Below are 13,335 nucleotides of genomic sequence, written 5' to 3' on the forward strand. Positions count from 1 at the left end.
CTCATAAGGTTTAATTAGGTATATCCTTCACTGTAATAAACTGTTTATTAGAACAATCAATGGGTTAGTTTTTAAAAGTACATTAAATGAGCAAACTTTTCAAACCACTAGCCAGGTAAGTGTAGACTTTTTTTGTACAGTATGAGGTGTCAAACTTGAGTGATGGAAAATAAAAATAAATTATTTCACTGTGAAATAAGATTTTTTATTGAAAATTTTGAACTTTTATTTCTTGGTCTTTGATTGTTAAATGAAATGTCTATTCACAGTTACAGAATCTAAGAATTATAATTTTTTTAGGAGTGACACCTGAAAATCCAAGGGGACGATTTTAACAAATTTTATTAAAGTCGCAATATCTCGAAAACCATATTTTTTACTAAGGTCATATCCCTATTCTCTTGGTCATATGTTTATCTGGATGCTTATGAGTTAGTCCATCACCCCTTTCAGTATTATCGTTGAATTTCCGGACACCCACTACAATATTAATTTATGATAAAGTTAACTAAATAAGTTGCTAAATAAGTTGTTTTTTTGGTTGCAACTAAAGAAAGGGCAAGGAGCGTCAGCAATGATGCGACTACATAGCTTCAAGAACAGCAACTCCATGCTGTTCTTGAAATATTAAATATTAAAATAATAATAAAAATTTAAATAATAAATATTGAAAAAGGACTGGAAAGGACTAAAGACTCATTAAAAAACTATATACCACAGATAACACATAATCTGATTATGTGTTATCTGTGTATATACTTGTTTTCTACTCAGAATAATTTGAAAATAATTAGCAGTTTGGCAACATCGAGGATCTGGGTATGCGTCATTTTTGTGAGCAAGTGCAGCAAATAGATTCTTCATTGTTGGTTATTGGCTATGGTTATTGGTCAACCACTAAGCTTTTAGCAAACTTTAGCCTTTGTAGGGGCGGATTTTGGTAAAGGCAAGAACCATAGACTTAAAATAAAATATAGACTGAGCATCTCATTCATAAATAGCTGGAACATGCGGTCAGACCAGAGATATGGTGGGAGAATGAAGTGGGAGAATGAGCTTCGACGAGTTAAAATTAGTCGAAACGTCAATCATTAAACAAAATGTAAACACAAGTTTCGTTTTATTCACTACTGACTTAAAACCAAGATTTTAAAAACTTAAAATATAATAAAAAAGTCAAAGAAAATTGAAAAAATAAAAAATATAAATAGTTTTTATAGTACCGTATTATCGAAAAGGAACGGCATCAGCGATGACCATGAAATGAAGGTCGGTGCCATTTTATATGTAAATTATAATATAGGAAATGTCATCAATCGTCATTTCCCATCCAACTGGACGCCATTTTTTTTATCATACGGTAGATATATGTACAAATATTTGATTCAAACATAAATATTATTTTCTCTATTTGTACCATTTACGGAGCGATCAACATAGTAACATAGGATGACTATTTATCAGCTATTATTACTAACTCCAAAACAAAACAAAAATTAAATAATATGATAAGTTTTTTGACGATATTTAAATTCGATTTTCAAAATAATGTGAGATAATCAAAACTAGATGAGAAATAAATGAGTTTAATCGGAAGGTTTTCTAATTCAGTTATTGAATAAGTGTAGTAAACAATATATGTTACGTGCTTGTAAGAAATGTTTATCAGAAACCGCATATTAAGTATGATATGGTCTCGTACACTTTCGATTAATAATTCATCGGACATGTTTAATGTAAAACCGTTCCACTAAAAACAGTCGCTCGGCGTAGACTATTCGCCCCACAAAACACATACACAAGGAGAAGTGCGAGCGCCTTGCTAAATATTGGAAAGTGAAATTGACGTTTAAATTTGACACTGTTGACAAGTCTACTGCTACTAGCGCCCCCAATATCGCTTGTAGGAACTACGGACTAGATTGTTACGCATGGCGGGAAGTTTAAAAAAATAAAAAAATTTAATTCTTCATTTATTTTTAATTATGACATAGATAAAAACACAAAAAATACACCATTTTTTAAAAATATGTTTAATATCAATATCAAATATACAACAGAAATTAATTTCACCACAATAAATTAATAAAATTAAAAAATAATGTTACAAGTAGATCAAGAGACAAAATTATAACAAAACTGAAAAAAATGGCGTCATAGATGGCTTAGAAATGACGATATATATCATAATTTTGAAAGTAAAATTATATAGGAAATGTCATCGATCATCATTTTGAAGCCAACTGGACGATTATTTCAAACATACAAGCTGAGTTCGTTCATAGTGCTCTGAGAAATCTAGACAAACAAAGAATAATAAATTAAAAGTATTCCAGGGAAAAAGAGAGGAAAAACCTGTATCGTCTCTGATATCTGTCAGGGTTTTGTTGAAAGTGTCATCTTTTTGCTCGAAGTTTTCAGGTCGATTAAAAAGATGACATTTACAACAATACTTTGCCGTAACTTTCACAAATATCAGAGAGAGAGTACAGGTATTGCCTCTCTTTTCCTCTGGGATGCTTTATATCTGTTCTTCTTTGTTTACCTATATTTCTAAGAGCATAATGCCAAACACGACTACAGTATATAATAATTTCAATATCCTAAGTGGAAAGAAAAAAGATCACCTTTCTGTTTTGTACTATGGTCCCTTTCTTCCGATGGCTCATCTCGTTGATATTTAGGAAGGTATCCATAAAATATATATTTTATTATCGGTCCTGGGATGAAAAAATATAAAATTCAATTTCATTTGATGATCCTTTTCTGTCACCTAAATCAGGAGAATGACAATGAGCATGTTAAGATGAAAAAAAACTTATTTATCAACACTTACCTACACGTTAGTCCAAGGAGTTTTATCAAAAACCTATATTTGCCTAAATAATTTATGTATTCAATTTACAAAGCAAACTGCAGCGTGTAAACAAAAGAAATAAAATGGCGACAAGTCAACGTCAACGACCCGACAAGGAGAAAAGTGGTGTTCGAATAACAATTTATGGGTTGCAAAAATTGTTTTTGTCTCCTTTCAACGCACACTTTAGAAAGAAAAAGAGATGAACAGTTATACTGAAAGAATGTCAAGGTTTTATCTGTCACTCTTGTCAATAATTTATCGGTAAGGAAGATTCCTAGAAAATCGCTTGTAGTCAAGTTTTCAACCATTTCCAGTTCTCCCATAAGAAGTGTCATCCACCTGATTCGCCCTCTCCCATGCATTCTCTGATTTCGCCAGATGGCGCGAGTAACGCCGATAGCTCGAAGCGCACCGAGCGCACCGATCTGATGCGGTGCGCGGGCTTAAGGAGGGCGCGCACTGCATCGGATCGGACCGACCAGCAAAAGCGACTGCGACCATCGTACATATAGACGGCGCCGGCGCCCACTAAAACATTTCGGCCTGTAGAGGCCAGATTCCTACCTCTACCTATCTACGATAGTCGAGTCACCGCCTTCGCCGTTTCTCGCCGGACTGGTACCGATTCAGTGCGCGTACACCCTTAGGCTCCGCGCACACTGCATCGGATCGGACCCATATACGTATTACTTTTTACAAATATACTCAGCCTAATCTCCAAAAAGTGAAGCCCAAACAGTGAAAGAACAATATGGAATTCTGCATAAGTCTATTTCACCCGCATATTCATTTAACTGAGCATGCCTCACCTGAAGAAGTTTTCATTGGTCGATGTTTTTAAAGGGAAGTGGTTGACTGACATTTACCCTAACCTTTAATTTTATTTATATTTTTATTATTCATAACACATTATCATGGGAGTTGGAAAAATATCAAAAAATAGTTGGAAACAATAAACTAAACAAAATCACTCTTTTACGCGCACAAATAAAAAGTAATCCAAACAGAACTAAAACAACAATCAATCGGAGTTTGGCGCAATCGCAGTTCAATCCATATCCGGGTGAAATAGACTTAAGCTTGTTTCATATAGACGCGAATCGCGAATTGCGAAAAGCGATTCGCCAAAAAATATTCGCAAAATTTGGACCTATTTCATACAGTCGCGAATTTTTAGGGACATTTCATTTTTGCTCCACTGAAAGTTACCAAAAAAAATCATAACCTGAGATAACTTAATTTGTTTTATACATATTTATTCGTGTTTACGATCTTTATTTTATATTTTATAGCATACAATATGAGTTTAAATTTGTTTAATAATTATGAATATCGATTACGATTGTGGGATTGGAATAGAATAAGGTGTAAAATTGCCATTTACTTATTGTTAAAACGTAGAAGAGAATGGGTTTATAGCACAGGTTTATAGGTCATTTATGGGCCATTTGGGACATGTGAAATATTCAAATTTCGTAAGCAACAAGGTGCTTGTCGCAGTTTAATTCAAAAAATAAGGAAGAAAAATGAGAAAAAATTTAGGAATTTTCACAGATTGTCTGTATAGGAGTTTGATAACTTGGTTGAAGTTGAAAAATTGTCGCCATATATATCAAAAACATATTATGTACGAGAACCCATTTCAACTGGAGAAATGCTTTCAGTTACTTTGCGGCAGCGTCGTCAAAATAATCGATAACCGGATCACAACACCATTCTGCGCAAACGCGTACCTTAAAATCGCGCGAATATTCGCAAAAAGTTGAAAACACTTTAACTTTCCCGCCCCCCAAATTTTAAATCTTGCGAATCGCCAAAATCTTAAAATTTCTGACAGCGCCGCCATGATCAGTAAAATTGGACCAATGAGAGCAGTTTCGCCAAATCGCAATTCGCGATTCGCGTCTATATGAAACAAGCTTTATGCAGTTTTAATATGGAGCTGGGTTATGTTGTCTTTTTCTTACGGCACAGTAATTGCACACGGGGTTAAATAGGGAACCATGAGTATATTTGTAAAAAGTAATACGTCGAGTCACCGCCTTCACCGGACTGGTACCGATTCAGTGCGCGTACACCTTAAAGGTGTACGCGCACTGAATCGGTACCAGTCCGGCGAGAAACGGCGAAGGCGGTGACTCGACTATCGTAGATAGGTAGAGGTAGGAATTTGGCCTCTACAGGCCGAAATGTTTTAGTGGACGCCGGCGCCGTCTATGATGGTCGCAGTCGCTTTTGCTGGTCGGTCCGATCCGATGCAGTGCGCGCGGAGCTTTACATTTATTTCAACGTGAACTGAAAATTACGTGCCGCTCGCTCTCGCCGATACCTATTCAGTGCGCGCGGAGCTTACCCGTCCCCTTTCTTTCCTTATCTAAGTAGCCGAGCTTCAATGCCGTCGACGTGCCGTCGACAACCGTTGATCTAAAACCGAAAATTTGTCTATTGAAAATTTCCAATTATATTCTGATTATGATATTGTCGCGCCATCTAGTATTTTATTTGTGCAATTTTAGCTCTTTCATTTCGAGTATTTTTCTGTTGCGTAGCTAGATATTCTGTGCTAATACGCTCCATTAGTGGTGACGTCATATTGTGGAAGGTCAGTGTCGCAAAATCTAAACAAAGCATGAATTAACCCTTTTTTTCTCATTTATTATTATATTACTGTTTTCTTAAGGATAATTGTATTTTTCCAAGTAAGTACATTTAATTTTGAACCGTAACAGTCCACTTTATAGTTAATAAATTCTATAATACTATGGAAATTCCTGTTCTTTATTGTTTTAACATAACCTCATATTACTTATTCCTATATGTATCCTTTTATGTAATTATACCTATAGTAAACGCTTATATACTTACTCAGAAAGACACAAATATCTTTTGAACAGAGTATTATAATAAAAAATTAGATTATCCCATTATATTCTTGCTTTGTTTGGATTTTGCGACACTGACCTTCTGCTACATGACGTCACACTAATGGAGCGTATAGGAGGGTCTATGCACGATCATGCTCATTCACCCCCATCCCATTCTCCGTACCTCCTACCCTCCTTCCCATGGTACAAAGAATACAAGGTATGATCGATAGCGGCTCCAATTTCGTTCAGTTCGCGCATACCACCTGTGACGTCACTAGGAAAATGAGGAATAAATAAAAAATAAAGAAAGTTGACAGGAGATCTGCATTTTTTGGGGTTAAGATTAAGAATTGTTTATTTTTAAGACTTTTTAGTTCGTTTAATTTAATAATTACTAAAACCAGCAGTTCCCAAAAAATATATTTAAAAATAATAATTATCTATTAACATGGATTTGGACTTTGGACCATAATAGGTAAGAATACTAAATTTATTTCTATATTCGGTACCTATAAAATTGTTTATTAGGTTTTTAGTTTGCGATGTTTATGGTAAATAATTTTCATGTTCATTGCCTCTGATTTCACATGAGGACAGAGATGAGGATATATATGGAAAAGTAACCACAAGAGGAATTGTTACATCATTTAAAAAATTGTTGGGAATTTTATTGTTTCCCATCGAAAAGTAGAAAATACCAATGCAGATGAATGTATTGTAACTGTGATAGAAGTAATTCCAAGGGTGAAGTTTATTATAATTAGTGGAAGTAATTCCAAGGGTGAAGTTTATTATAATTAGTGACCTGTGCTTCTTTTTATATGTAGATGTTTCAGGTTTTGAGAATAAATCGGTTGAATGAAACCCAAAATTTAGAGGAAGTATTTGCATACCCAGAATATGCCCATCAAAGATTATATAGCTCAAATTTCCTTTAATGGTAGGCAATTATTCAATGCAAATTAACTTTTTAAGTGACTGAAATATTAAATAGTTTACAATATGGTATATCATTAAAAATATATTACTTTTAGGTACAATTAGGGCCTGATACATTTCAAAAAGTAGAATATTATTTTATATTAAATGAGGTATTGTACCAACAGTCAATTTATATTAATACCGGAGATGAAAAAATAACAGAATAAATAGTTCTTTTTTTATACTACAAAAATAAACTATAGAATACAACAGTATTTAAAAAAATAAATAAAAAGTTATGTCCCGGCCGAGATTCGAACTCCGGTCTCTCGCTTCCTAGCCCAACTCCTTACGCACTGCTCCACAGTAACTTGCTTAGCGATAATTCAATGACGGTATATAAACAAAAAAAAACAGGTTTATAACAATACCTTGACGATTTGAACTGGCGCGCGGAGCGTGCTGACCAATAGCGCCTGTTATCACCTGTGACGTAGCGACCAACCTGCGCAATATCATACCTTGTATTCTTTTACCATGCCTCCTACCCATATAGGTATATTGCATGGTACAAAGAATACAAGGTATGATATTGCGCAGGTTGTCGCTACGTCACAGGTGATAACAGGCGCTATTGGTCGCACGCCGCGCGCGCCAGTTCAAATCGTCAAGGTATTGTTATAAACCTGTTTTTTGTTTATATACCGTCATTGAAACCAATCGCTACAAGTTACTGTGGAGCAGTGCGTAAGGAGTTGACCGGAGTTCGAATTTATGGACATAACTTTTTTTTAAATACTGTTGTATTCTATAGTTTATTTTTGTAGTATAAAAGAAAGAACTATTTATTCTGTTATTTTTTAATCTGCGGTATTAATATAAATTGATTGTTGGTACAATACCTCATTTAATATAAAATAATATTCTACTTTTTGAAATGTATCTGGCCCTAATTGTACCTAAAAGTAATATATTTTTACAGTGATATACCATATTGTAAACTATTTAATATTTCAGTCACTTAAAAAGTTAATTTGCATTGAATAATTGCCTACGATCAAAGGAAATTTGAGCTATATAATCCTTGATGGGCATATTCTGGGTATGCAAATACTTCCTCTAAATTTTGGGTTTCGTTCAACCGATTTATTCTCAAAACCTGAAACATCTACATATAAAAAGAAGCACCAGATCACTAATTATAATAAACTTCACCCTTGGAATTACTTCTATCACAATTACAATACATTCATCTGCATTGGCATTTTCTATTTTTAGATGGGAAACAATATAATTCCCAACATTTTTTAAATGATGTAACAATTCCTCTTGTGGTTACTTTTCCATAGATATCCTCATCTCTGTCCTCATGTGAATTCAGAGGCAATGAACATAAAAATTATTTACCATAAACATCGCAAACTAAAAACCTAATAAACAATTTTATACCGAATACAGAAATAAATTTAGTATTCTTACCTATTATGGTCCAAATCCATGTTAATAGATAATTATTATTTTTAAATATATTTTTGAAACTGCTGGTTTTAGTAATTATTAATTAAACGAACTAAAAGTCTTAAAAATAAACAATTTTTAACCATAACCCCAAAAAATGCAGATCTCCTGTCAACTTTCTTTATTTTTTATTTATTCATTATTTTCCTAGTGACGTCACAGGTGGTATGCGCGAACTGAACGAAATTGGAGCCGCTATCGATCATACCTTGTATTCTTTGTACCATGGGCATGGTACAAAGAAAACAAGGTATGATCGATAACGGCTCCAATTTCGTTAAGTTTGCGCATACCACCTGTGACGTCATACGCCATACAAAAAAATATCCATATTGTTCAATTGCCACTAATAAAAAAAGACCTAAAATAGGGAAGAATTAGGACATAACCCCAAAAGTTATGTTTTGACATCGAGCTTGACATTTGAAAAATTATTTTCACATTTTGACACAATCAAATTTCACAGATGACACAATCTGTTTGACAATTTGAAATTGGCGCGCAGAGCTTGCCGACCAATGGTGCCGTTTATCACCTGTGACGTAGTGACCAACCTGCGCAATATCATACCTTGTATTCTTTGTATCATGTACCATGGGTATATTGCCGTCCCCCTGCAGCAGCACCACCTCACCGCTGTGCGGATAGCGCGCCGCCAGGGTGATACCGTTTTTCATTTGCTGTCCTCCATTCGCGAACTTCGAGTTCCGGGCTTTACGCCCTGGAGCTACTCGAGAACGGTTCTGAAAGGAGCGGTGCGCGATAACCCGGTGCCTCCATATGGCGCGGAACAGTTCTGGAGCTCTATGACTCTCGCGTTCTTGAACAGTTCAGAGCTGCTCAACTGCGTGAAAGGAGGACAGCAATTGACGTCGCCAGCCGGGTTTCCTGATTGGCGCTGGCCTGCAGCGCCACAATGCTCCTACCTCATCCTACCTCTATATCTCTGGTCTGGCTTCTGATTTGTAACCTCAAAATTATCGATCTTGTCAAATGATAAATGATGCAAGTTGAAGGAATATAAACAAAAATAGTTTTTTTTTATCAAAAAATGGATGAATCAAAAGGAACTCCTGAGAGCGAGTTCAGTATAGAATGTTTTCAAAACTACACAGCCCCAGAAGTATTTATACAGGGTTTAGCAGGTATAGTCGACCAACAAGATGTCGAAGCAATGATAAGAGCTCAGAAACAAATGTAAATTCTATATTAACTATTTAAATATGCATCTTTACTATTGTTTGCAATTTAAGGCTACAAAGATTCGAAAAAACTAATGAAATGTTAACAAACTGTAATGCTTTGAGTGCATCAAGACTAAAAACTATAGGACCTGAGTTTAAGAAACATATACAACTTTTACTAGAAATGAAGAAAGATTTGGATTATATATTTAAGAAAATCAGAGCTATTAAAACAAAACTAGCAGCACAGTACCCTGAAGTACCTATAAGTTCTTAAGGTCTTAAAAATAAGAAGTGTTTTAAATGACTTATTGTAGGCTTTTGCTGAAGCTGTTCGAAGTAGTTATGCTGAAGAATGTGCAGAGGAGGAATCAAAAGAAGTATCAGGAAAAAAAGATAATAGAAGAAGTTTACATATTAAAAGTGAGGTTGAAGCGTGCAATTCAGGGGAACAATCAAGAAGAGCTTCAAAATAATGTGTATTTTTGTAAATATCTGTATATTTTAATTAACTTAAGCTGTATTTTAACAATAATTATATATTAGACAATTAATATAATCTTTTATTCTATTTGTTTTTCACTAATAATCACTTTGCATATTTTTCAGTATATTCTCTAGCTTTTCTCTTAAATTTATCATTAAATCTGTGAAAAACAATTAACTAATAAAATTAACTAATAATTGAAGATAACGCTTACCTTAAATATTCTTCAGCAATGTCAACCATTAATGGATCTTCAGGATTGGGAGTCTCTAGCAACATTCGTATTGCAATTAAAAGGGCTTCTATGCCAATAATAGGCTTCCAACCTCCGTTAGGTGGCATTTTCATCAAATCTAAACAAATTCTTCCACTGTCGTCGATGTTTGGGTGATAAATTTTTGTTAGAAACTTAATAGAAGGAGGCGTAAAAGGATATTTCTCAGGAATAATTATTTCTAACTTAAAAACACCTCGTTCATAGGCTGTGTTTTCAGGACCAGTGATTTGTGCTTCCATAACACTAAAATTGTCGTCTTTTGGGAATACACAGATGCCATTTGTTTCTGTATTTGCTAATTTTGCTAATTCGCGACTTAAACGATCTTGTTTTAGCATTTTTTTAGAAAAAAAGCGCCAAAAACTTTTTAAAATGCCAATTTAAATTACGTTACCTAATACCTATAGTAAACGCTTATATACTTACTCAGAAAGACACAAATATCTTTTGAACAGAGTATTATAATAAAAAATTAGATTATCCCATTATATTCTTGCTTTGTTTGGATTTTGCGACACTGACCTTCTGCTACATGACGTCACACTAATGGAGCGTATAGGAGGGTCTATGCACGATCATGCTTCCCTCTTTAATTGACATCTGTTTGTTTTGTTTTTTTTCGTTTGTGTTGTTATCTAGTTAAAATTTATTATTATCTCAATTATTCTAAACACTAATTCAAAAAGGCTTGTTGTATATTGTCATAGTCATTCTAAGAGCTAATACGCCGGGAAAAATGATTAGTTTTCATGTGTAAGTTTATACAACATAATCGTGTTTACAGATGATCCAAAACTGTTTATTTTTGCTTTTCCTAAAGGCGATTTATAAAAATCGTGATTGTAATTGGGAATGGTCAAAATAAGTGTATGATGTGGCCATTTAAGGAGAATGTTTTTATTACTTGTGGAGGAAGAAGATACTTGGAATCAATGTTCATGCTTCTTGTAAAACAGTGCACTATTATAGTGTCCATGAAAGCACAAGTTCAAGTGTACCAAGAAATATGTCAAATAAGATTTCGGTCCTTACTTGACAAGAAGATTATTTGGAGGAAAGAAAACATAAGATAGGGTATTTTAATCGAACAGTGAAAATTTAACATTTTTATTGTAAAGTTTGTTGTAGGTGGAGTTGTAGTTTTGTGCTAAATATTTCTAACATTAGCAGCAGCAGTAAGTTCAGAGTGTCAAGAGGAGGAGAATTCAGTTAATTAGATTTATGCACAGTTACAGGTATGAAGGTTTTTTCAAACATAGTATCAAGTTCTATAGTCAACATTTTTAGTATTCCTACAACTGTAAAAAACAAGGAACATTGGACCGAAAAAATGCAAGATTTATACAGGAAGAAAGGGTATTATTTCATAAGAAAATTAAATCTGTAGGCAGAAGTTTCTTATTTAAAAACTGTTATAGGGGCATATATTAATTTGTATCTGTGCCACAAATCACTGAGAAAATCATATAATATTCATAATTGTTAACGAGATGATATTTAAAACAGTGTTAAAATGAGACTATTAGTCATGAAGCTTACAATGTTACTTTGTTTCAATATTACACTTTTCTTGTAAATTCTATGATGAAGTTCAAAAAGTATTTTGCAATGGCCTTAAATTGTGAGCCAGGATTTATAGCAAAAAGTATTTGATGCAATGAAACTTAATTGGTACCTTCCAGTATGTATTTTAGTAAGGTGATTGTCAATCCCATGTTTTTAAATAGATAAAATACAGGCCAAAGTTGACAATATTATAGTTGAGAAGAAACTATTTTATCTTAAAAAAATATTTCTTAAAATTCTGAGATCATATAATCTAATTTTCTTAATAATAAATTAGGTATATGTATGTTGTACATACAGAATTTTGTTATGGACAAATAAGGATCGACAAGCTTCTTTTGTGCAAAAAATAAATAATTTTTTCTAGTATTACGATAAACCATAATGTGTTTTACAAACTTACCGGTAACAGTTTTTTTTTATAATAAAATATTTAGGAATAATTTGGGTTGTTTATCAATATATTAATGACTTGAATTTTGACAAATTGAATTTGTATCAAAATAATTTACGAAATATAAAATTGATGTTCTATTACAAGATTGAGTTTTTATTGTCGACAAAAACCAGGATAAATACTAATAATAATACCCTTAATAAAATCAATGATGTTTATGTATTATAAAAATATTTGTTACAGGACATGTTATGTAACAGTTTTTGAAACACAATTTGAAGGGACGAATAAAAAAAATAAAACAAAAACATATTTTTTCTAAGTTTATATTAAAAATACAAGGTAGGTAATCATCAAAAATAATTATGAACCAAATGTTTTTTATGAATATACAACTTGAACAAAAAGTTGTTTGGAACAATTTTTACCAAATTTGCAAAAATTTTAAATTGAAACGCGTAATTCAGTACAAGTAAACATGAAATATTGTAAATATTTATTTAATACTATTTCGAGTGTTTAACGACGAAAAGGTTATCTGTCCGTAGCGTCTTTTGTCAGAATATGCGTATATTTAGTGTATTATATACCAATATTGTACGCAGTTTGAAACTGATAATTAAATAAATCATATTAATGTTAACCTCAACGATAATAAATGATAGAATTTCACTAAATTTAAATTGCCCCCCGTATGGTTGAAAACAGCAAATTGATATTTGATTACTTATAGATTACCACCTATATACAAAATGACACGAAGACCTGGAATATGGCGCCCAACTTGATTAGACCTTTTGCGCATGTTGACGCTCATTCTCTATCCCTTCTATTTCTATGACGTAAACGTATCGGTTGACATGTACGCTTGCGCAGTGAGAAATTCACTTGCGTTTACGGATACGTGATACGTATCTTTACGTGCCTTTACGTTCGTACAAAACGCAAACGTATCGAGCCGAAGGAGTTTCGATTTTCACCCGAATGATGCCGAACGTACAAATTGAGATGGCTTTTTTTGGCACACAGTCAAGTTGACACACAGTGCAAGCGACATTCACCCGAGCGAAAAACGATCCTATCCGACTCAGACCGATCTCCAATCCACGGTGTACTAGGAATGGGCGTTTATATCGATAAAAATTTGACTAATAAAAGCAGAATGCAGAATGAAATGTATTTTGGCCATTTTTTAACTAATGTGCCTGATCAGTTTTTCAATTTTTATTTTTATAAAGATAAAATAAATCACCAATTT

At 33.4% G+C, this 13,335-nt stretch overlaps 2 protein-coding genes across 2 annotated transcripts; one reads left to right on the forward strand and one right to left on the reverse strand.

The window, feature by feature from the left end:
* Positions 1–9,041: 9,041 nt before the first annotated feature.
* On the forward strand, positions 9,042–9,921 carry LOC115882320 (kxDL motif-containing protein CG10681). The gene is made up of 3 exons (XM_030900324.1): positions 9,042–9,363; positions 9,420–9,609; positions 9,668–9,921. Exons 1-3 carry the CDS (start codon positions 9,218–9,220, stop codon positions 9,824–9,826), a joined length of 495 nt encoding a protein of 164 aa, XP_030756184.1. The 5' UTR covers positions 9,042–9,217; the 3' UTR covers positions 9,827–9,921.
* On the reverse strand, positions 9,831–10,523 carry LOC115882327 (ubiquitin-conjugating enzyme E2 T-like). The gene is made up of 2 exons (XM_030900339.1): positions 10,052–10,523; positions 9,831–9,997 (listed from the first exon to the last, which is right to left on the reverse strand). Exons 1-2 carry the CDS (start codon positions 10,450–10,452, stop codon positions 9,940–9,942), a joined length of 459 nt encoding a protein of 152 aa, XP_030756199.1. The 5' UTR covers positions 10,453–10,523; the 3' UTR covers positions 9,831–9,939.
* Between the last annotated feature and the right edge of the window lie 2,812 nt (positions 10,524–13,335).

This window comes from Sitophilus oryzae, unplaced genomic scaffold (assembly GCF_002938485.1).
Source record: "Sitophilus oryzae breed Bouriz unplaced genomic scaffold, Soryzae_2.0 scaffold_1112_pilon_pilon, whole genome shotgun sequence".
NCBI classification, from domain to species: domain Eukaryota; kingdom Metazoa; phylum Arthropoda; class Insecta; order Coleoptera; family Curculionidae; genus Sitophilus; species Sitophilus oryzae.

Coding starts and splice junctions, on each gene's coding strand:
- LOC115882320 (XM_030900324.1), top strand. CDS start 9,218: ATGGATGAATCAAAAGGAACTCCTGAGAGCGAGTTCAGTATAGAATGT. Junction 9,364..9,419: donor ATAAGAGCTCAGAAACAAAT/GTAAATTCTATA, acceptor TTGCAATTTAAG/GCTACAAAGATTCGAAAAAA. Junction 9,610..9,667: donor TAGCAGCACAGTACCCTGAA/GTACCTATAAGT, acceptor GACTTATTGTAG/GCTTTTGCTGAAGCTGTTCG.
- LOC115882327 (XM_030900339.1), bottom strand. CDS start 10,452: ATGCTAAAACAAGATCGTTTAAGTCGCGAATTAGCAAAATTAGCAAAT. Junction 9,998..10,051: donor ATTGCTGAAGAATATTTAAG/GTAAGCGTTATC, acceptor TGTTTTTCACAG/ATTTAATGATAAATTTAAGA.